Source organism: Tasmannia lanceolata, unplaced genomic scaffold (genome assembly GCF_043159265.1).
Source record: "Tasmannia lanceolata isolate RefF3 unplaced genomic scaffold, GAP_Taslan_0.1 ptg000002l, whole genome shotgun sequence".
Taxonomy (NCBI): domain Eukaryota; kingdom Viridiplantae; phylum Streptophyta; class Magnoliopsida; order Canellales; family Winteraceae; genus Tasmannia; species Tasmannia lanceolata.
Window position 1 is genome coordinate 29064992 of NW_027518679.1, and position 24547 is coordinate 29089538.

The 24547-nt window shown below is 36.0% G+C and overlaps 2 protein-coding genes across 2 annotated transcripts; one reads left to right on the forward strand and one right to left on the reverse strand.

The window, feature by feature from the left end:
• Positions 1-2637: 2637 nt before the first annotated feature.
• Positions 2638-19522, forward strand: LOC143856388 (pectin acetylesterase 12-like). Its single transcript, XM_077366618.1, has 12 exons — positions 2638-2974; positions 6169-6251; positions 6353-6482; positions 6632-6705; positions 9991-10077; positions 10159-10283; positions 10367-10427; positions 12155-12208; positions 12306-12383; positions 12503-12608; positions 13642-13787; positions 19112-19522. The coding sequence occupies exons 1-12, from the start codon at positions 2806-2808 to the stop codon at positions 19217-19219; spliced, it is 1221 nt and encodes a 406-aa protein (XP_077222733.1). The 5' UTR covers positions 2638-2805; the 3' UTR covers positions 19220-19522.
• A 1632-nt stretch (positions 19523-21154) lies between these two features.
• LOC143856467 (uncharacterized) lies at positions 21155-23277 on the reverse strand. The gene is made up of 2 exons (XM_077366725.1): positions 22566-23277; positions 21155-21458 (listed from the first exon to the last, which is right to left on the reverse strand). Exons 1-2 carry the CDS (start codon positions 23206-23208, stop codon positions 21373-21375), a joined length of 729 nt encoding a protein of 242 aa, XP_077222840.1. The 5' UTR covers positions 23209-23277; the 3' UTR covers positions 21155-21372.
• Positions 23278-24547: the final 1270 nt, after the last annotated feature.

Below are 24547 nucleotides of genomic sequence, written 5' to 3' on the forward strand. Positions count from 1 at the left end.
TTCAAGCATATTAAGAGGCTAAGGGTGTTTTCTCATTTCTTGTTCAAAATTGTAGTGAGAAGGGTTTGTTCTCTTGAAGATTGTAAGAGGCCCTCCGATCCAGGCTTAGTATGGTGTTGGACATTAGTGGAGATTGTACAAAACTTAGGGAGGGGAGTAGGCCATTGAGGTTAAGGGACCGAACCACTATAAATCGCCGTGTGTTCTCTTGCTTTACTCTTCCTCTACTTCTCAACTCTTCATTGGTGAACGGTAACATCTTCCCTTTGCTCTTTTCATTTCAACTGAATCAACAAGGGTACGATTTGTTCTTGAAAAGTAAGCTGTTTGAAAAGTTTTTATAAACCCAATTCAACACAACTCCCCCCCCCCCCCCCCCCCAATGCGCCAGTTGCCCTTAGGATTTCAATTATAAAGGTTAAGGTCACATTTGGTAACCATGATTTTTTTTCCTAATAAATTTAGTTTCTCAAGTGGTGAGAGAGGGGCCGGGTAGGTGGGAGGAGTGATTTGAGAGGGCATAAATGAGTAGAGGGTGAGAAAGCCTGAAAAACAATGAAACAAAAGACTCCACTCAAAATATGATTGATTTTTCCTTGTTTGTTAGCCACTTCTCACCCTCTACTGATGCGTGCGCTCTCAAATCTCTCCTTCTCTCAATTGCCTCTACGCCTCTCTCACCGCTTGAGAAACTAAATTCATCATAAAAAAAATTGTGGTTGCCAAACATGCCCTACAAGGATTTTAGTTGAGAAGGTTTTTTGGTAGTTTTTTTTTCTTTTGGGAACACTATCAAAGCCTTTATTTAAAAAAAATTATTCTTTCCCCCAACTGTGAAGGCCTAGACTTTGAGAGAAAATTAGGAAAATAGAGGTTTTTAGTCGCACTTGTTTGAGGAAACCAAAATTAATGTACCAACTAATCTTTACATGACTTAAATCTTTTGGGATGAAAATGTTGCCAGCCTAGCTATCGCCCTTGGTCCCACTCTGATCAGATGATTCCACACCTTTGATCAAGCATGTTTAAAAATACGTTTACCCAAGGTGACAGAAGGGTAGAGAGGGCCGGGAGAGAGAATTGTTCCCTTATCTCATTTCTCATTTCTGTGATACATGATACAGTGATAGAACACCGTTCTATCAAAAGGGAAATTAGGGAAGAAGATGATGTGAAAGGGAAAGGGAAAATAATGAGTTAATTCGAGGAAACTCAGGCCTCCAATGAGTTAATTCGAGTAAACTCGACCTCCAAGATGCAAATTGCACTTAATTTGATTATTCCTCCCTCAAAAGCCATATGGCATCTACATTATATAGAAATTAGGGAAAGCAAAATATGGAAAGCAGAATAGAAAACAAGAAAAGCTAATATAAGATAGCAATAACATAAATAAGGAGAGCATCTAAATAGGAAAATCTATTCCTGCATCAAATAATTTGAAATTGAAAGACAAGCCTAAAAGAAAGAGCTAATAAAAGCCAAAATTCTACTACAACAATTAATTAAAGCAATTCATACTAAAAACAAGCCTAAAAAAGAGCTAATAAAAGCAGCAATTAAGTCAAAAGCAAATCATGCCTAAAGATAAATTCTATGCCAAGTTTTCCATATATAGTCATGCATGGGAATGGAAGGTGATCCAACGAATGAAAGAAGGCAGACATGCAATCTAAGGCTACTCCTTTGGACCCACTTGAGTGCCTTTGGCCTTGGCCCTCTCTAACCGTTGTACAGTTTTTGGATGGACCTGTTTTCCTAGAATTTATACTCTATGATTTGGGCAACATCACTATCTATCTCTCCTTTCCCACTATCCCTCGCCATTAGGTAGGGGTGCAAGTGTGCAACTCAGCTCGGGTTGGATCGGGTTGAGGCCAACCCTAACCCCAACCCGAGATATCATTCCCTCAACCCTAACCCAACCCATCTAACCTGAAATTAGGTCAAGTTGAGTTGGGTTCACCTTGGGCCAAAATCGAAAAATACAATAACCCAGAGAAAATCAATATAAAATTAGAAGATAGAGGTCGGGCTCGGGCTGGGTCAGGTTGCCAAGGCCTCAACCCTAACCAAACCTCACCTAAGGAAATGCCAACCCAACCCAACCCAAGCCAAAATTGGGTTGAACCCATCGGGCTCGGCTTGAGTCCGACCCAAGTTGCACCCCAACCATCAGATAAGCTAATATAGGGAAAAAAAAATCCATGGTAATCAAACGTGACCTAAGTAAACAAACGTTCCATGAAATATTTTTTTTATGGTTGCCAAACGTTCCCATCTAAATAGAATAAAAAGAAAGCAGAAAAGTGAAGTCTCTAATATACAATAAAACAGCAACTTATTGAAGATGTAGATTTTCCCCCTTTAATGAGAACAAGTTGAAAAGCTCTTTCAGATTTCCTAATTTAAAGCAGTTGAAAGCGAAATTCTGCAAATGGGCAGTTGTGAAGACAGCTGTAAGTGTCCTCAGAAACGTTTCAGTCCCATTAAAAAGAAAAAAACGTTTTGGGAATAAAAAAAAATCTCGATACACGACAACAGTCCTCTCTACAAAACATCTCTCCCCACAGCCACTCTTTGCTTTGTTCTTCTTAGCTTCACTTTTTTATAAATTACTTTAAATAATCATTTCTATTTATCTAAAGGGTATCTAAAAACAAGTGTTTTGGAATTTTATTAAGATTTGCAAATCTTTGCTACATTCCAAGCCCTCTCTCTCTTATGTCTTTTGGTTTTACCCCATTGTTTTCTCTTTATAAATAATAGAATCTGGTGAGGAAAAGAGGTGAGAGGAAGATAGCCATGAAATTTTTGTGGGTTTTTGTTTTTGTTGTTGGTTTAAGCAGATGGGTAGACTGTTTTGAAGATTTGAATGTGACTGAGGTTTTACCCTTGGTGAGCTATGGAGTTTCTAGCAATCCTTTGATGGTGGGTCTGACTCTTATTCATGGAGCTGGTGCAAAAGGAGCAGGTATATTGAAGGCAAATTTTTCTGAGTTTATTATTATTATTATTTTGTATAGATTCATCATATTTATACATATTTGAACTTTTCTACATTGGGGTTTTATTATTTGTACTTTTTTGTTTAAATTTGTGTTTTTTATTTCCATGGCATAGCTTGCTACTGTATTAACTATTATTAGACATTGTTTCTGGTGGTATCTAAGGGCATGTTTGGCTACCTTGCATTTTTTTTTTCATGATAAACTAGTGTCTGTAAGTGGTGAGGGAGGGGTAGGGCTTGTGAAGTGGCTAAAAATCAGGAAGCAAAAAACTCTGCTCAAAATAGGATCTTTTCTGGTGGTAGCAGCATGATCATGTGAGTGAGGATCTTTTCTATGGCATTGACCAATTTGAGCAAAAGGATAGATTTTTCGGCGACAACCTTGTTGGAATTGATAACGCTGATAATCATTGATGCCTTTGTTTTGTGACTTTTTCTCTTTTTCTTCTATCAGATTTCTTTCTCTCTCTTTTTCTTTCCTTATTTTGTTTCTTCTTTTTTTTCTTCATGGAAGCCTTCTCGACACTGCTCTTGCTGCACAAATTAGACTCTTCGCTCGACTTTTTCAGAGGTGGAGGTTCCTCTAGCTTTTGGTCGAATGCTGATGCCATTCGATCACAACTAGTATTTAGTGAAGGTAGATGCCTTTTGATCTCTCTCCTTGTCTCTTCCAATGATCCATTGTTCCTCTGATTTGCTTCTACCTAGGCCGCAGGATCGTGCTGCTCCGAGACCAATTATTACGAACCCAAATCAGTTCGCCATGTGATTGATCTTCATAGAGGGAAGATCGGCCTCTTGACCCACCTCGAGGGAAGGGTCAGTCCTCCTCCTTGTGCAAAGACACAAATTTCAAGATAAATTTCTTCATTCCTTTGAAAAACACTAATTACATGTTTTTTTTTCTGAATGGTGAAATTGGATTCATTGAAAAAAGGAGACCGAGGAGATCCCGAGAGTTATAAAGAGAAATTGGAAAATGAGAAAAGCTAATAAAAGCAAAGGTTACAACAGCTATGGAAGAAGAAAGTCAAATAGCTCCACACTCTCCCTTTGTACACCCTCTCTATCGAGCTTATCAGCATCTCCATTTGCTGACCACCTTATGGGGATAAAGGCTATGGAATAAGATCCAATCCTATCTTGTATCTCATCAAAAACAACAGCAAACCTCCAAGGGACCGAATTTGGGTCTCTTAGCCACCTGATGACGTTGAGTGAATCCCCTTCTACCACCACCCTATTTTAGTCTTCACTTCGAAGATGAATAATTCCTTGGTGAATGTTATTTATTGAAAAGCTACAGGACCGCTTTCTCTAAAATTCCTATCTAAGTCAGTCTAGATAACCCTTATTTCTAAGACTCCTATCCATACCAAACAACTAGAGAGAAAATTCCACAAAATATAAACTAAGTTATTCTACCCTAAGTGGGACCCATCTAGGCACGTAACAAGATAGAACACACACACACACACAGGCCTATTGGATCCTCACTGAGCCAACCGATAAGTTTCATTATTTGCTGACCTCCAAACGTACTGACATTTCGTCCAGGTCTTCATCAATATAATCTGTGCATCTCCATGGGGTAGTCCCTAGTCCTTACCTTGATTCAGCGAATTAATAGTGTTCATTGAAGTCTCCTTCAACAATGACATGGTCCAAATCACTTGCCTCCAGCAAATGGATGCCTACTAGGAGGGCTTGTAACTCCGCTATAGTAGCGTCAGTCTCCCCAGTGGTCCCGAGTAAGCCCATCTCGTAATCCCATTGTGCTCTTGAAGAAGGCCTCTGACATAACCCAGTCCAAGATTCCCCAAGCCGGATCCATCAAAGTTGAACTTTTGGAAACCTGGTAGAGTAGGCATCGATTTGGGGTTCACCCTGCTCTGATAGATTTTGCATAATCGAATCTTGTCCCACGATCTTCTGATAGTGCATTTGTTTTTTATGTTATTGGATGCACTCTTTTCTGTTTCTTTCCATGTTCACATTTTTACAGTTCATTGTACCCTCATTTGCAAAACAGTCATAGGGGTCATACTGAATTGCTCATTCAAAGAAGTTCATTATTTTCTGCAATTCCTCATCATTTTTTTCTTTTTCTTAACAGATGTGTTCCCTTTAATTCCTTCTACGTTGGTTGGTTTTGTTCTCTATTAATTGCTTTTTGTTTCCCTCCATGCCTAGATTTTATTCTCTCTGTTTTCAGCTACCAGTAAATAATATGCGTTTCTAAGAAAGTACACGATTATTTTGACTTCATCGGTTCTAATGACATGTTTGTTGTTTCCTGCAAGTTCTTGCCTTTCTTAGTTTGCTTTGTCTTTTCTTTTCTTGATGCGATGTATACTGTGAAACAACCAATAACTCCAAAATCTTAAGCTTTTGGAGTAATTGGTTTTTTCACATGGTATCAGAACAAAGGTCTTGGGTTCAAAAATCCTTCATATTAAAAATCCACATGTAATGGCCAACCCAAAAGAGATGCCACGTGAAGGCCAACCCTAAAAAAGAGGTGTGACACGTGAAGGGGAGTGTTAAAGTATAAAAGATTAAATAACGCCATCTCCAACAGCTTAAGCTTTTGGAGTAAGTGGTTGTTTCACATTATGAGACAGAGCTGTTAGTTAGAAGAACCTCAAATTGATCACACTACCCAATTGTAAAAATTTAAACCAACATCAGAGACTGTTCAGAGCGATGGATTTGGATAATGCTGAGTGGCTGAATTTGGGTGCTGTATTCATTAAGTTTCCAAGATGTTCGGTAAAGAAGCTGTCTGCATTGGATGTTAAATTCTGTGAACAATATGTGAAATAATGACACATTTTACACTGATAAGAGTTGCCGAAATATTAGCCGGTCACGCTAGAATTTGTGTTTGTATTGTTTCCATGAGTTGTATTATTTGGTACCTTGACATTACACTCCACGGGCAAAGGCACATATTACTTTTTATTTTTCAATATTTCTCATTGACTGCATTAACTGCATTAACTGCCTTTTCCCGTGTTGTGAATCTTGCTGGTTGAGTTTATATAGTTTACAGTGGTCTAATGTTGTACTTCTGTATGATATTAGAGAATTACATTTGAGCTTCTTTAGGAGATGTGATCATAAGCCCTTGCTTTTGTATCTTTCAATTCTGGCAGTCTGTTTGGATGGAACACTACCTGGATACCACTTACACAGAGGGTATGGGTCAGGGGCGAACAGCTGGCTCATCCAATTAGAGGTGAGATAACTTCAAATTCGATAGATCGTAAAATCTAATGAGTTTTTGTTATATCTCATGGAAAGTTTGAAAGCTTGTGGATATTACGTGTGATGTGATAGGGAGGAGGTTGGTGTAATGACATCAGAACTTGTGTTTACCGCAAGAAGACTCGTCGTGGTTCCTCAACTTACATGGAAAAGCAGATACCCTTTACTGGAATACTGAGCAATAAACCTGAAGAAAATCCAGGTTTCCTCAAATCATTAAATCTCAATCCTTGCTTTTTCTCTTTTTTATATAAAATTAAATGTAACTCTATTCTTGTTTTGGAATGAGTGAGTTTTGGGTGATAATTTTGAACTTAATGCTAATTTTAGATGGGGTTATAATGTTCGCAGATTTTTTCAATTGGAATAGAGTCAAGCTCCGCTACTGTGATGGTGCATCTTTTAGTGGTGAAGGTCAGAATGAGGTTCGTAGGAGTATTCCGCTATTTTTTTTATTTTTTTATTTTTGTCTTCAACCACAAGTAAGCATGAGTAAAAATGATGATATTTCACAAATCCGTATTGAACACAATCTCAGTCTCAATATGGTTGGGTTTCAATTGCAATTTCTTTTATTTTCAAAGGGATGCCTTCATTTATTGTGTATATAAAGTTAAGGCTGACCTGTCTCTTTCCCAACTCTTACTGTTAGCATGGCCTGCTGCCTGGAGCAGACAATGAGAGCTGAGGATATATTTTGAATTATTCATTTCAAAGCTGTGGCCCAACCCTGTATACTTGTTATTTTAGATACCATTGAAAATTCAAAAAATCTTCTCTTGCAAGTTAATCATGACTTAGCCTCCATGTTTTTCATATATGAATGGAACTGAACTATATTGTGGTTTAATTGTTCTAATTCTAATGCAAGCTATGCATTGAATAATCAAGAAAGCCCATGCACTTTAAGCAAGAAAATTTCATAGATTTCCTCTTTGATTTTAGGTATAGTGATATCTTGTTAGTTTCTAGAATGGGAAATCAGCGAAACTGGAGGAGTGGGTCGGGTATGACGAAAGCGGATTGTTTTGTTTATTTTTCGTTTCCTGCATAGAAAGAGCGCAAAAGCATTGGATAACGGTATCCAAATGCAGCTGTAGTTATGATAATTTACGATGATTTATAGTGACCTTTATTTATTTCTTTGGCGAAGTTTAAGTAGTTTTTGGTGGGCATATGCAACAAAATGTGGATAGTTATTAATTTTAGTACTCTAGTGAAAATATTATTTCAAAGGATATGACGGACAAATTACAATTCAAAGAAGAAAAACATCTTGAAGATGAAGTACTTGTTACTACTCGTGGTATTGCTTTATTTTCTATTCGACCTTAGTACAAATAGGAAGTGTGGTGTGATGTAGTATCAATGGATGCATGTCACATATTGCTTGAGAGACCATGGCGATATGACCAGGATATAATTCATAGGGGAAAAATACATTTTTTGTGAAGGATAGGGAAACAGTAACTCTTTTGCCTATGAAGATTTTAAACCCAAGCTTTGGAAAGAGGAAGTTTTTTATCTTAATTTGCAAAAGATCATAGAAGATAACAATGAATAGGGAATTGAGTATTAGATAGTAAGGATGTATGATCAAGTGTAGTATCTGCTACTTTTCAAAAAAAGAAAAAGATAGTAAGGATGAAGTTCGTTCAACACTCCTTTCTAAGTTTATGTGTTACTTGAGATAGGTAATTTCATGGCTTTCATGAATTTTGATTTTTCAAGAGTAGTGGAGTTTGATACGATCTCAAAAATTGATATATAAGATTTGAAAATTTTGAGCTTCTTCTCAAGAATAATGAGACATTTCATATGGTTGGAAAGAAGTGAACAAGAGATTTTATTTTTAAATTATTGCTGGGCAGCAAAGTAATGCCAGAAGGAAAATTCAACATTATTAACTAATAGTTATGCTTGGTCGATGCATCCTTGAGCGACTCTCAAAGTCATCAGTTAATTTTTTTTGAAGATGATTGATTATCATGAAACATGGAATAACAACTCTGCAATTAAGGTCCATGGTTTCGAAAAGAACTTGTAAAAGTTGAACTATCATAAGATGTTGACACTAAAAGATGCAAACTCAAGTGCAACTTTTCTCCAACCTAAGGGAAACCGATTCAAGAAAAGTTCATGAATAATCACATAATTCAGCAAATATGATTCAAGAGCAGAAGAAGATTTGACCAAGATCCAAAAGTAGGTTGGAATGGAACAATAACATTATGCATTCATGCTAATATCAATAATGGGCCCTACATAGCTCTTTTTGCGACATTTGGAAACCTTAGTTTTGACAATTTATGATGATTTATTGTGATCTTATTAAATTTTTGAGCAAAGTTTATGTAGGTTTAGGTGGGCCCTATGCAATGAAAACTTCTATAGTGTTTTCAAGAAAGCAGTTAAAAACTATGCCTCGAAAATTGAATTTAAGATTTATTTAGGTTGATCCAATGATTGAATCAACCATGATACAATGGTTAGGATGAAACTAGGGTTAAGAGGTGTTTGTGGCCTTTACATATGAAATTCTGTTATACTTTTCCAGAGGTTAATGAATAGTTACAAAATTTCCTATTTGGGTTTTAGGTTTTACCTACGTATGTTGATAAAATTCATTCTCTCTCTCGAGCATTGTCTGTGTGATTCTTCATCTCTCTAGCAAATTTTCTACTTTTTGGTGGACTCCTGGTCGTTTTACTTGCATCACCATTATACGCCTTACACTCAGCCAATCCTTTTGACAAATTAAGTGTAGTTTATCAAACTTCTTACTTTCTTTTCTTACTATTGTGTTTTCCTAAAATTCTTTCTTCAGTTTTGTTACATTGTAATGGTGTTTTAAGTCGTTAGAATCCTGATGGATGATCCATGATGACAGCTTTGTTGAGGCCATGAAACATAATATTCTTAAAAGTACATTTTCTGATTTACAAATGGTGCTTGATATCACTACATGATTGAACATATCATCCTTTTGCCCTCTAACTAAGCCTTGTACTGTACACCTCCATCAGTATCGTACTTGATCTGATTTGCACCCCAAAGTGATTATATGCTCTCTTATAGGAGCAAGTTCTCAAGCTCCAGTCTTGTGTAATCTTCAAGGCTTTATTCCATTCATGTCACCATTAGCTTCTTCATAGATCTGATTCTGTAATCTAATTGAAATGGAAAGAAATAATTGAATTACATTGACAAACTATATGATATAAGGTAGTCTACGAAGTGATTGGGGTGTACTGATTTTGCGTGTAACACGTACGAGTTCTAGGTGAGTTTTTCCATTGATATAGACAATGCTCCTTTTTCGGGCATAGTCACATAGGGAATTCATTTATCTTTCCTACATTGCATATGTGCAAAATTTTGTTCGAGGTGTGCAAGCTTAGTAACTTTGGTAATAACCCAACATGTGGTGAGATTTGGGCCTATTGGTATAACTGGGATTTCATCAGTAAATGAGTCTTATTGTTCTGTGTATATACGTTTTAATAAGCAGCATTGGTGTGTGAATTCATGTTGGAAAAATAATCACAATATTCACCACTAATAATATTTATTTCATCAAATGGAGCTAATAGTTAACACTTTGGATTTTCACCTTCTTTTTAAAAGCAATGATTTGCTAAAGCTTTAGATGGTGACGTCATTTGATATGTATATGCCGATTCACGGTAACATAGTGATTCTGTTTCTAGGCTGCACAACTTATTTTCCGAGGACAACGTATTTGGTCAGCTGCCATGCAAGATCTGATGTCGAAGGGAATGCATTATGCCAATCAGGTTTTTCCTTTCTCCATGTGCAGATTTTTTTTTTGTCACCACATTTGATATTGTAGTGATGATATGTGGTTGGTATTGCAGGCTCTTCTTTCTGGATGCTCTGCTGGAGGTTTAGCAGCTATACTACATTGTGACGAGTTTCGAGAACTTTTCCCTAGGAATACTAAAGTCAAGTGCCTCAGTGATGCCGGATTATTCCTCGATGCGTATGATCCTCTCTATGAATTACTCATGGCAAATATAATCATTACATGTGTCTTTTTTTATTTGATTCTGCATGGAATTGTAGGATTGATGTATCTGGAGGGCGCACCCTAAGAACTCTTTATAGTGGTTTAGTTAGATTTCAGGTAATTATAGCTTCTTTAGTGGTGTAGGCAGCTTTCAGGTAATTATATCAAATTTAAATTTTTGTAGTGATATCCATTCAATTAGTCTTCTCATGCCTGATTAGATAATTATTTTTGGTAGCCTATTAGGAAGATAACAAGAAAATATTACTCATTTTGGATCTACCAAAAAGGGGAAGTGTTCTGTAAATAATGGAAGCTTTCAAACTTTGGATCTCTTTGTAAAATAGTTACAAAGAGTGCAGAGTTTAGGAAAGACTTTGTCTTAAAAAGATCTCAAAGAGACATTCATAATTCATTTTATAAATACCAAAATAAAATAAAAGATTATTGGCCCTCAAACGATCTTTAGAAAATCTGAGGAAGAAGCTGGAAAAGATCTTAATTCTTCTAGAAGTTCTCATCATTTTTCCAACAGAGAAATCTCATTTGTCATTTTTACCATCAATAGAAGGAAAACCTGGTAACTTACATTTTGTAAATGTTTTAAATGACTAACTTGCTTAGAGTTATGTTTTCTTTTAGGGGAAATTCAAGATGTGAAAATTTTAGCCCTTTGGTTTGTCTTCATTGTGAAATATTTTGGGGACTAAAATTCAGTGATTTACGCTACAGTCTTTTAAAGTTTTGAGCCTATTTTGTGAATTTCTACTAATACATTATTGTTGGTACAGGCTACTGAGATTTGCACTACCATTTTATGATAATGGGGTGAACTCACTTTGTCAGTATATTTTTAATACACTGACAAAAGTAAGTTCACCCCACTAATTAAAGGTTCAAAACATGGTAGAGTGAATATCAATAGCCCGTTAAATTTTGAAAATTACCTAAAAATTCCCTACCAGTTGTTATTGACTTGTTGTTTTGTGTAGTTTCCATGCAATAGTTTTTTTGTGAGGTGTCCTCTTCTTGTTAAATACGCTGTCGTGGAATTTCTTTTTAGTATTTTTCTTATTTTTGGGGATTACAATTTTTAAAATAAGTTATTTCTTTTCTAAGAATTTTCTTTTTAGTACTTTCTTTCATATTTTATCCTATGAAATTTTTAGAAGTAAAACCTGCGGTTCAATTGATGTTTTCTCATTATAGTTTTAAAATTCCCAGATTGCATAGTACTTTGTTGAATTATTTTATTTCCTAACATTCCTGAAAAGTATATCTTGTAAAAGATAAATATGTAATCAGTTGTAGTTTTGTTTTATTTTGTTATTTCTATAAAATATGTAATCATCTGTAGGTTTGTTTTATTTTGCTATGAAATATCTATCCCACTTCTTTTGTCATGAACTTTTCATTATTCTTTCAGAGTTAATTTTTCTTTTGTGTGGATTTTATTGCTTTATGTGGAATTTTCTTGGCATAGCCCTATGGATTTTTTTGTCAAATTTCCTTGTGACTTTGTTCTTCTACACAAAACTCTTCCCAATGCGATATTTCTCAAAGAGTTAGCAGTTAATTGGTTTGCTTTTTTTTCCCATTGGAATTTTCAAGTTAAAAGGTTTCCTTAATGAAGGCAAAAAAATTTAGGAGAGGTTTTTGAAAGGTAAAATTGTTCTTTCCTCAGTCTTACCCTATTTTTTCTCTTATTTGTAAGTTTATCATATTGCGCAAGTTCTTTTGTCTCTTATGATGCCCAATACTTATGATTTGCAAGGATTTTTACCTCTTTTGTTTATTCTCCTTCCATGATTTTCATCCTCATGAAATTCATATGGTTATCACAGGGAGTTCAAAAGAACTTGCCACGTACTTGTACGTCCCGTATGAATCCGGCTTTGGTAACTCTTTTTGCTCTTTCATATTTTATCACCAAAATTCATGATCAGAAGGAAATAAAAAGAAACTAAACTAAACTATGAGTTCTATTTTCTACAGTGCTTTTTTCCACAGAACGTGTTGGCTAATGTTAAGACCCCACTTTTTCTTTTGAATGCTGCATATGACGCGTGGCAGGTAAAAATTGTTTCCGAGTCAACTAATAATACACTCATCTTTTTTCAATCCACACCACTAACTGAATTAACAACCTGTTATCACTCTAATGGATTAAATTTCTCTTTTCCCTCTTCCAGCTCCAAGCTAGTTTAGCTCCACCATCGGCTGATCCTCATGGATATTGGCAGGCATGTAAGTTAAATCATGCGGATTGCAGTGGAGCACAGATCAATTTTCTTCAAGGTATTTGTCTGTTTATTGTGTTTGGGCTCTGACTTATCTTCTATGTCTCAAATTTTGTTCGCGGGAATTTCTCGGCAAGGGAAATCTCGGGATATTTTAAACATTTTAATTATTTTCTCGTGATACTGGGAAAAATGGTAAAAATAAATTAATTTAAAAATATAAATATCAAATATATACACTTTTTAATTTGGAATTAGGGTTAGGTTGAAGGTTTTAGTATGTTTGAGTAGGGGTGTTCGTTCGGTTATAACCAAACCGAATAGAGCAAAATTTGATAACCGAAATAATTTCGGTTATCAAATTTCGATAACCGAAACCAAACTGAAATTTCTAAAAACCGAACCGAACCGAACCGAACTGATTAAAAATTCGGTTATTCGGTTATAACCGAATAGTGGGAGAAAAAGAGGAAAAAAGAGCAAAATCTCGGTTTGGATCGGAGGGCTAGGATCATACTATCGAAATGATTTTTTGAGCACAACCTAATTAAGTTGTGATCAATCAAATGGACGGTTTTGATCATCCTATGGAGTGCCCATATAGCACTTTTTTTTTGAAAAAATAATGGTTTTTATCATAATTTCGGTTATTCGGTTAACCGAAGTTTTTTTGGAGATAACCGAAACCGAATAACCAAATTTCCAAAAAAAATAACCGAAACCAAACCGACCAAACCAATTCGGTTCGGTTCGGTTCGGTTCAGTTATTCGGTTACAACCGAATAATGAACATTTTTAGAGTGAATGAGAAGATCAAGATATTTTTTAAAGTCATCTCCCCAATTTATCGTGATAATTCATGATAAATTTGTGATAAAATCACGAGAAATTGAGAAATTCAATTTCTCGCAAGCAAATTCAATTTCTCACGATAAAAATCATTAAAATATGATTTTTATGGTTTAATAAAAAAAATTGTTTTTTTCTCGCAAGAAATTGAATTTCTCGCCGATATTTGTGACGTAGTTATTTATGAAGTTATTGGCGTCAGAATGTAATTTGAACAAGTTTATCTTTTTTTGGTCAAACAGGCTTCAGGAATCAAATGCTTAATGCTGTAAAAGGTTTCTCCATGAAAAGGGAAAATGGTTTATTTATAAATTCATGTTTCGCACATTGCCAAACAGAGAGGCAGGACACATGGTTTTCAGATAATGCCCCCCTTATTGGAAACAAGGTACGCTCTTAGTTAATTGTATTTGGTTTTTAAAATAAGCGCCATCGTGTTCTTTTTTGTATGATTTCCAGGTATTTGTTGCAACTTTAATAGCGAAAGGAACCCCCAACATAAATATAGCAGAAAATAGAATAAATTCACTGAACAATAATATCAACTCTGTTTGAATAGAGCAAGGATGAACAGTAAAATACTAAAGGATAGAAATCTTGATTTGGAGGGAAGGTTAAGAGGAACTGAAATAAAAGAAATTGGAAATGGGTTAGCTTTTTGGTGAAATGAGAAGAAATAAGTAGAGAAAAATATGACCCAAACTTCTATTTTCACATTCCTCAAAATATCTAAAAGTTCATACATACAACTCCATATAAAGTCTTTCTCTATTTAAACTCATTGTAGCTATTTGTTATATTTTCCTTATTGGAACACAGCTACAAGAATTCTGTAATGAAAGAAAACCATTACTCTGAACACAATAAACTTAGACAGAAAGTTACATGAAATGACCCCCTTACTAACTCCCCTTTAAGATATCCTCAAAATCAAATGAAAACTCAACTAAAATATTCAAAACAAGAAATGCAATATTTTCTTGAATTTGGTCATATCAGTTTTTGTTCAATATCCCGTTACCATATTGACAACAGGATGGGGCTTCTGCTATCATAATGATGGTATCATCAGTATCAAATAATTTTTTATTTTTTTTTAAAGAATGGCCATCAGTGTCAAATCAGTTATTATACTATCATGTTAAGAAGAGAAGAGAAGAGAAAAAGAGGAGAGACAAATTCATTTGAAGGAGGAAGTCTTTATTAAATTCGAAGATGAGTATCACAATGACTTGTAAATACAATTTTATGAAATGTCTAAAATAACCTACATGAACATTCTCAGCTTGTTGATAAGTTATAATGTTGATCTATGTGGGTCCTTTGGTAAATACATTGGCAAGTTGATCGTTTTTTTTAATGGTACAGGGTTTTATTAAGAAAGAAGAAAGGGGAATCCTTGCTACCGAGATGGTCAATACAAGGAAATGACAAATGAAAAGAAAGGGATCAGTAAAACATAGCCCTCAAGGTGGAAGAAAATAAAAAAGCTGTAGGCGCGCTCTAGCTACGTCTTCCCTACCTAATGTGTCGGCTTCTGAATTAGCTGACCTAACATGCTGAGAGATGGTCAATACTAACTCCTGAATCTCGTATATCAACTCAACTAAACTAAACTAAACTAAACCTTTGTCCCAAACTACTCCTGAGTCTCGTATATCCAGTTAGAAAATCTCCATTGATGAGGATGACTTCCCTTCAACCACCTGATGATATTGAGGGAATCTCCCTCTGCTATCATGCAATCAAAGAGGCTGCTATCAATTATCCTGATCCTCTGGAGAATCGCTCTGATCTCCGCTTCATTTGAACATATGGATCTCCCTGATCTCCGCTTCATTTGAACATATGATCCACTGACTCCTGCCTCCACGCATGATGTGCAGTGATCAATGATCAACATATACCGGTTACACAAATGGTCCACTATAAGAATTTAGTTGAGGAAAGTTGTCCATCCAAGATGCAAACTCTGGACGGAGCTAGGATGCTCCACACTCTAGTGAGGCAAGGTGTCATTTGATGATAAAATGATTTGACACTGAATACCCCCGAGGACCTCCAAATCCAAACACTTTTGTCCTCACTAGCCTTATTGATGTAGCAGGCCTCCAACACCTCCACTTATCTAGCTACCCTATCCGGTTCTCTGTCAAAGTTCCTTCTGAAATTTATTTTCCATGATATCATGTTCTCTGTACACTCAAAACAATCCTTAACAAATACATCCTTGTTTGCGACCACTGCAAACAAATCTGAGAGCATGTCCATGAGTGGGACCTCTTGGCACCACTTGTCATGCCAAAACTTGATCTTTTCTTCCTTGTAGACTTTGAATACAATCCCTTCCATAAACTTCTGTTTTTGCCTCAGGATCTCTCTCCAAACTGTCAAACTACTATATATGAGTCTATCATGAGATATCTGATGCCCAGGAAGCACCACATACTTACCTTCAATAACCTTAGTCCATAATTGATGACTTTCCTCTCCAAACCTCCATAGCCATGTTCCAAGTAGAGAGCATTGTTTACACTTTTTAATCTCTTGATCCCTAGGTCCCCAGGTGAAGTCGGCTTGCACACCTCTTCCCAACTCACGAGATGCATTTTACCTTTGTCTTTTGAACCTCCTGCACTGTAGAAATACCCTTTAGATTTGTTCAATTCTTTTTACCACACTCTTGGGGCATTTTAAAATCAACAGCTAGTAGATAGGTATGTTTTCTAGTACTGCTTTTATGAGAGCAATTCTTCCTCCTAAAGTACTGCTTTTATGAGAGCAATTCTTCCTCCTAAAGGACCCAAAGTCGGCTTCCATATATCTAGTCTTTTTTCCACTTGCTGTACCATCGGATCTCATGCCCTCTTCTTAAGGCATCTCTTTGTCAGTCATCCCACTTCCAAAGGAAGACCTGGATACAATGTTGGGAACAGATCCACTCTACATCCCAGTAAACCATCCAGCCCATCGGTCTATTCATCCGATATATGAATACCCATGAGGATTCTTGATTTGCAGGAATTTGACCTTTGACCTATCACAATTTCTTAACATCGGAGAATGGCCTTGAGCTTAATCACTTTCTCCAATGCTGGGGCACTGAAAACCAATGTATTGTCAATGAACTGAAGATGAGAGGCGCCCAAACGTTGATCGTCTATCATGAAACCTTCTATTAGCCCTTGAGATTTTCCCTTATCAATCATCCTACAAAGGGTCTCTGCTACTATAACAAATATGAGAGAGAGAGAGAGAGAGAGAGAGAGAGAGAGAGAGAGAGAGAGAGAGATCACCCTTCCTTAAACCTCGGGTTGGCTTGAAGAATCCTTTAGAGGAACCGTTCACTAGGATCGAGAACCAAGCCCACGGAGACAAAGTTCAATTCTTCCTGATAAGGTAATCCAGGTGGTCCCATTGGCTAGATGAACTTAGCTGAACACATGTAATGGAAACACTTCATCATTCTCTACTTTCTCTGTAATGAAGTGATAGCAGATCTTAATGTGCGTGGTTCTAGCATGGAAGATGGGGCATGATCCCGAGGATTTACTTTTTCAAACTCTCCAACGTTAACCTCAACTTGTTCTTATACATCAAGAGTTTGCTTCAGTTCTCGGTTATGCATAAATTGGGTAAAAGAAGACCCAAAGTGTGCAAATAGCTCCCTGATCTCTCTGTCATATTCTTCTTCTGGTTGTTGAATAAATTATTCTTGTCGTCTTCAACTCCCCTTGTTGCCTAATGAATATATATACTCTTTCCACCTTGATGCCCTTTCGAAACCCCTAACCCTACGAAAATAACACTTAAGCATAAAGGAAATACTTAAGCATGATGAAGTGAGTCCTCCACCTATGACTTGTGAAGTAAAAAACACTAATATATGACATTTGGGCCATATCAAATTAACTTAACTAATCGACATAAAAGAAAGTGGGCCCCAATTTAAGTAAAGAAATTGAAATAAGCTGCAGGCCCCAATTTCGTGAGAAAGAGATTTCTTTCCTCTTGCACTTGCTTTGATATGTCCTCCCTTCTCTCTCACACCCAGATTCTTCCCTTGGGCCTTCGGTGCTTTACGAGAGCGGAATGTACTACATCACCCCCCCTATAATCTTTAAGCAATCCTGAAAAACAACTGAAATGCCCAAAATAAGAAATGACATGTTTTCTGAATTTGGTCGGAGATGGACTGCAGGTGGGTCCTCTGCTGAAGTCAATCAGTGACATTATTTGCGCAGGTGTTTCATCCTGTTTTCCACTTCCTTCCCAAGAAAACTGCGAAACTTTATTTGGGTGTTTGTGGGACCGGTGGGTCCACTGGATAAGCTCCTTACTTTTCACCCTCAGCTTGCTAAGACCGTTTTAAATGTTTTTTTCCTTTTTTTAGTTTTAAACAACAGCTTTCGAGTGAAATTTTTTGCTTCCGAACAAATTACAGTAAATTACAGAGCAGTTTTGATAGTTTCTTATGAGACAAGGTGACAACAGGCAACGATAGGTACTTCTGATCAGTTCCACAGAGATTAACTATTTAACCTTGCACTATTGATTTGAACAGCTGGTGTGAAAATTGTAACGATTTGCCTTCATATCAGTCCTTCACTTAGTGGCAGGAAATACCGGAGGTGTCACTCTTATTCTTGGACCTACTTCTAAGTCTTATCTTTCCCTCCTGCGACCCTGATTCCACCAAGATATCCTTTAAACTCAATCGATATTTTTTTAGACGCATCACCAAATCAGCTAATTTCTAAATTATTAATAAAATAGAAATTAATAATTTTTTCCAAATTATTAATAAAATGTAGTTGAATACTCGATTGAGCCAATTGAGCTATAGCTTAACAGTAGTTTAAAAAATAGGCAAAGACTACTGTGACCTTAATAAAATGACAAACAGGATTAACTAAAATTTGCATAGTGATATTTGGATGTAGAATAATCCAAAGGTTTTGCGCAGCTAAGTTCTTATCTTTCATTAATTTGTCACTTTTCATTAAGTTGCTATAGAAGTCATATATAACAAGCTATATATCAGAATTCAAACGTGAACTGGAAAATTACAATACTATGTAAGAAATAAGAACTTATAAAATATTAAATAATCATACTAAAACAATTGAAATGGTATCCTAACTCACCAATAAGAAAAATCACAAAACGGGTGATTGTCTGTAACAAGCTTCACAACCCACACCTCCCAATCATGGACAAAACTTGGTCATAAGAATGCCAGTGGCAATTTTTTGTTACAGGCATCATATTCCACTTTTTTTTTTTTTTTTGAATGGTAGGCATCATATTCCACTTCTCCATAGAATAGACAAAACAGGTGATTTTAACTGCTGCATTTTACAGTAGTGAAAAAAAACAAAGTGGATTCTGTGCTTTGTTTGCATCACAGTAGTAGCTCCCAAAAGGATGATGTACAACACCTTTAAAATTGGCAGTTCTCTCTACCAGAACTTTTAGAAAAGTTTTCACTATCATATAATAAATACATTCTGCAAATGTGGTTAGACAGCGTTACAGATTTTGTATTGTAGTGATCTTTCTACCAAAAGAAGAAACTTCATCTTTGGGTCATGTTCTATTCTCAGCACATTACTGTTCTGGGTTTCTTTCATTTTTGCTTCCTTTTTCTTCTTTGAAACTAAAATGCTTTCATTATTTTGATTCCATCTATGAATTGGTTGGCAAATACAGGGGATCGCGCAGTCTGTTGGAAATTGGTTCTTTGATCGATGGGAAGTGAAGCTAATCGACTGTGCATACCCTTGTGACAGAACCTGTCACAATCTGGTCTTCAAGTGATATGTTTATTATTTATTCAATCTCCTATATTTTTCATTGCATGAATTCCTATATTCAGGGATAAGCTGAATCAGTTAATAAAGCTGGAAACTACATGAAAGGGCAATTGACACCCAGAAAGCTTCTTTGTAAGTTATTACAGTGTCCTGCACGTGCGATTTACAGGCCAATTCTTCTTCATCTCTTGATATAATTCTTCCATTCCATGAAGGGTTTATGGAAGTTATCGTTTGTAAGCATGCACATTGTGTGATGAACTATTACTTATATGAATTTAAGAAATATTAGTGGGATTGTTATGTACTTTAATCCAATAACACTATATCCATACCTAAGTCACAAATATCGTTCTCGGGAATTTCTAGGCAAGGGAAAATTTCAAGATATATAAATTTTTTTTGGATTTATATAAAAAAATATGGAATTTAAGAAAAAAAATAAAATGAAAATATTGTGTAGTTTCACATGAAAATTAAAATGTCTCTATTTTTTATTTTTTTAAATCTCAGGACTATTTTGGGATTTTGTCGCTTTATCAGAATGTCATGATAAAATCATTTTATTTTTAAAATGACAGATATTTGTCACATAGATGCATACTAGTTACAAAGTCATGGTAAATCCAATCTGTGTTATTTACCTCAAAAAAGAATAGAAAGATTTAGAGGTCTTACTGTCACATAGGATTAATGTAAAATAATTTTATTTGCAACAAAATCCAATCTGATTTTGTTGGAATACAAACAGGCCCTACATCTTCTATCATTTTTTGAATTACACTAACGTCTAGATGTGGAGATTATTTCAGTTTATTATGGGTCTACTATATCCTTTAATTTAATAACACTATTCAGATTTGTTACAAAATCATGATAAATCACTTCTCAAAATCTAGAACGAACAGGGCCTGATAGGAAAGGTAGTAGGAGAGTATTGGAAAAAAATTATTAAATCAATTCTGCCTTGACTAATCAAATGGGTGGAAATCATTATAATTTCAAGTTCTTCGGACTGCGTTTTTTACACCAGGGGGATTTAATGGGGGGAAAAAAAAAAATGCAAAGAATCGGTTTCCCACTCCAAGAGGTGGTATTATTATTCCGCTCCGATTGAAATGAAATATTTTTTAGATTTTTCTAGTTAAATTTTCATTATGAGATTTCATTCTGTTTATAGAGATTTCAAATAAGATGCTGATTTCAGATTTTGACAATCCAAACATTCTCTATGGATCTTTCAAATTAGAGATTTATACGCGAAAATATGAAGAATAAGAAAAATCTAATAGATGGGTCGTGGGAGATGAGAAGTGGATCCTTCTTTCGAGCTCCAATGAACAGAGTCTAGGAGATTGGATCCCTCAAACATGAAGGTGAAGACAGAGTTACTCACTACTCACCCTTTTTTGAGAATTTTAGTAGTGTCCAATGTAAGTAGAACCTATTAGAACACTCTTTTTTGAGGATTTTAGCAGTGCACAATGTACATAGGACCTACTAGAACACTTCGATGGACAGTCTGATTTGAAATGGGTAGTGACCCTATGAATCCAATCCAACTGATAAGGGATTTGAATGGATCGCGAGTAAGAAACAAGTGGAACGGATCCAATCTTGGATCGGTGGACAGTCCTAGCTAAACTCCAATAACTAGCCAAAAAAAAAAAAAAAATCGGTAGAAGAAACTGAAAAATACCTTCTCAACATGATCAAACACGATGTGCGGCAAAAAACATCAAGAAATGAAGCAAGGAACACAATCACACAAGAAACACAGGATATTTCGTGGTTCGGCAATGCCTACTTCCAAGGGGCAAGATTTTCACTATTTCGGTTTAGTGAAAAAACATAAAATAAAATTTCGCTAATGTGGCAGTCTGTCTCACACATTAATCTGTTAGGGTCTTGTACAATGCTAGAATACAAGACATCCAAATCAAATACAAAGTTCATGCATGAGATTCCAATTTCATTCCACCAGTTAGTTATCCTCTATTTTCCATCACAATACTTACAGTAATAAGGTAGCATAGGAAGCTCATTTACAACAACAACAACAAAAAAAGGGGGATATACAGAGATGAAAATTAGAAAGAAAAGACCCACCCACAAAAAATCAAAACTGAAGTATAAAAAAAAGTAACATAAAAACAGTCAGCCATTAAAGCGAGAAGTAGAGGCCAGTGCCACTGCTTGTGCCCATACTTTGAGTCTCGCCTTAACATCTCTCGGGTCATCACCTGCATTAACAAAACAATACTCTGTTAAGTGGGTCTCCCTTGGATTACCAAGATGGTACAATCCTAACCATGGTTTTAAATTTCGACCAAAATTTCGGGTTTTGGTAGCGACCGAGATCGAAATCGAGTACACCGGGAATCACAATTTTGTTCATTATTTAATATTTTAATTGATTTTGTTGGATTTCGGCCGAAATTTCGGTTTTGGTGAGGACCGAAACGCATTCTGAAACTGAAATTTGAAACCATGATCCTAACCACCCATCTTTTTTGTTAAATGTGTGTTCAGAGGCAAGGTCTCAATCAATGCAGGCCACTCCAAAAGAAGATGTTTCTTTATAGAGAATTCTTCCATTTAAAAAGGACTATTTTCCCCCATTTAGAGCCTGTTTGGATTCCAAGAATTTCCTGGAAAAGTTTGGAAAGGAAAAATATCTCTAAATTTTCTTACTTTTTTAGACACAATAATAAAAGATGACTTAGAACCAACCCTATTCCATCATTACTTAGAGGTAGAGGGAGATAATTCATGATAATATCCCACTAAATTAACCAGAATCATATCATTTCCCTCTAAATTGTAATAAGAAAAAATATTCCCAAGAAATTTTTATCCATCAGACATATTTTTCTAGCAATCCAAACTGGTATGAAAGATTGAAAGAAAATCAAGGAATTACAGGTTTTGGGTTGTCTTCCTAATAGACTATGTAGCCCTTGTATCTCAAAAACCCTAGAAATAAATCCACAAGTAAAACTCAACTCAACCCAACTCAACTAAGCCTTTGTCTTCAAATAAATCCACAAGTAATGTCTAAAATTTCAGGGAAATCATTTCTCATTTGCTGAAATTAAGAACCTGTTTGGATTCAAAGAATTTTCTGGAAAAGTTTGAAAAGCAAAAATATTTCTAAATTTTCTTACCTATTTACACACACACATACACACAAAAAGATGTCTTGAACCAACCCTCTTACATAATTACTTAGAGGGAACTAATTTATGATAATATCCCACTAAATTAACCATAATCATATCATTTCCCTCTAAATTGTAGAAAGAAAGAAAGAAATCCTAAGAAAATCAAGGAATTACAGGGAGACTGACCAGGGCTAGAGATTCTCCAATTGGCAATTGGAGAGTTACCCCCACTATCGGTCTCAATTGTGGATCCCATCCTGCTTGGAATCTCAACCGTCCATAAGTGTTGCAACTCAAACCCAAGATCCATACACCCTTTAACTTCCTCCATGTCCATACATAAGCTCTTATTACTCTCACTTTCATCATCCAAAGCCTTATATTTCCTAATCTCCCAAGCTTTCTCTAACCTTCTCTCCTTCAATCTCCTCCACCCATCACAACCTTTCCCTTCATTCTCACTCCCATACTCTTTCATCTCCAAGTGGGCCCCACCAAACCCACTTCCAATTCTCCGGCTTGGCGTCGTCGGTAGAGAAAACCACCCCATTTTCCGGCTGCCGGAAAACTCCTCTTTCCGCTCTTTTTCGTCGTCGACCGACAAACATGACATGGGTATCATCATATCATGTTCATCTTCATCATCATCATCATCATCACCATCACCATCACCATCACCATCACCATCATATGAGGAATGATTGGTGTTCATACTGCACATGGATAGCCTAGACACGGTGTAGCTATGATGTGGATGACCATCATCATCCAAATAATCATCATCTTCATGTATGGATGAATGGATGGACATGGTATCATCAGAAGCCATGAGATAAGAAGAAGAGAAATAAGGGGAGGTCTGAATCTTAGAGTATTTGTGATGAGGAAGTTGAAAGGGGTTAAAGACGAAGATATATATAAGCACTGGAAGGGACAAAATTACCTAAATACCCTCTCATTTCATTGATCTAATTAGACATTGCTATTGACATATTATGTAAATACAAGGCATTTTTCACTATTTCAGTTTGATGAATGAAATTTGTTTTTACCCTTTATTAATAGGACAAACTGAAACTGGTGTTGTCACTAATTTTAAGGGTGTCTTTACCTGCCACCGTCTAATTTAGTAGGTGGTTATTTGCTTTCCTAATGGTTAGAAAAAATGCTAAAAAAGAGAAAGTGGTTTGGCTCTTTCTTAACAGACACTTCTTGAGCCAGATTGTGTTCTTTGTATGTGATAAGATTTGATCAAAATTAGCGGCGTTAAGTAGTGACAAGCATTGGATTTACCTGGAACTTACCTTGTAGAATAGTGGTAATTAAGTAGTATATGATGTCAATCTATTAAACCTGTAGAGTAGTGGACAGGGGTGTCATTACCAATGTAGGAAGAGAAGAGAAAGAGGGAAGAGAGTTTAAAAGATAGCATCATTCCCTATAAATCCAAGCAAAATTCTACTTTTCCGGGTTTTGGCTTGGATTTCATAGGGAGGAGACAAGGGTGCCAGGTCAACACACATCCAATGATTAACCATGAAACATTTAGGGTAGGCTCTGGGAATTTCAATGCAATATTGGCAACCAAACCCTTTAACACATCAGCATGTGGGTCACCCTCATGATGGTCTATTAAGATCAATGGCCTCGATTGCACATACTATGTCACTGAGTGGGACCCTGAATTTGCTCACTAACTTTAATCCGGACAGCCTTGTCTTTAAAACCATTAGTCTCAATGGCTGTAGTCATCAAAGACTTTGGGTATGCATCCCTTTCATTTATAGCCTTTTTTATGGCAAAATGCAATAAACCCACTGAGAAAATAGTAACTGATCTTCACTTAAACAGATATGTAGTCCCCTAAAAGCTGTTTTGTGTCTATTCTTTTACTTTTCTCCCAATATCTTTGCTTTGATTTTTTCAGGAATGGCTTCTTTTCAGAAAGTAGAACTTAGTCTGTTAAGTTTCCATTCTAGGGATGATATTGAAGCTCTTAATTTCTATCATTTTTGCTCCTTTACAAGCCATTGATAAAATATTGGGGTTATCTGAAACGCTGATAAATGAAGGGGTCTAGATCTTGATAAAGTCATGTGAGTGGAAGGGTGGATTTACCGAAAAAAAGGGTGGTGTAAATATCAGCTAGAAAGACAAAGAGAGACTTG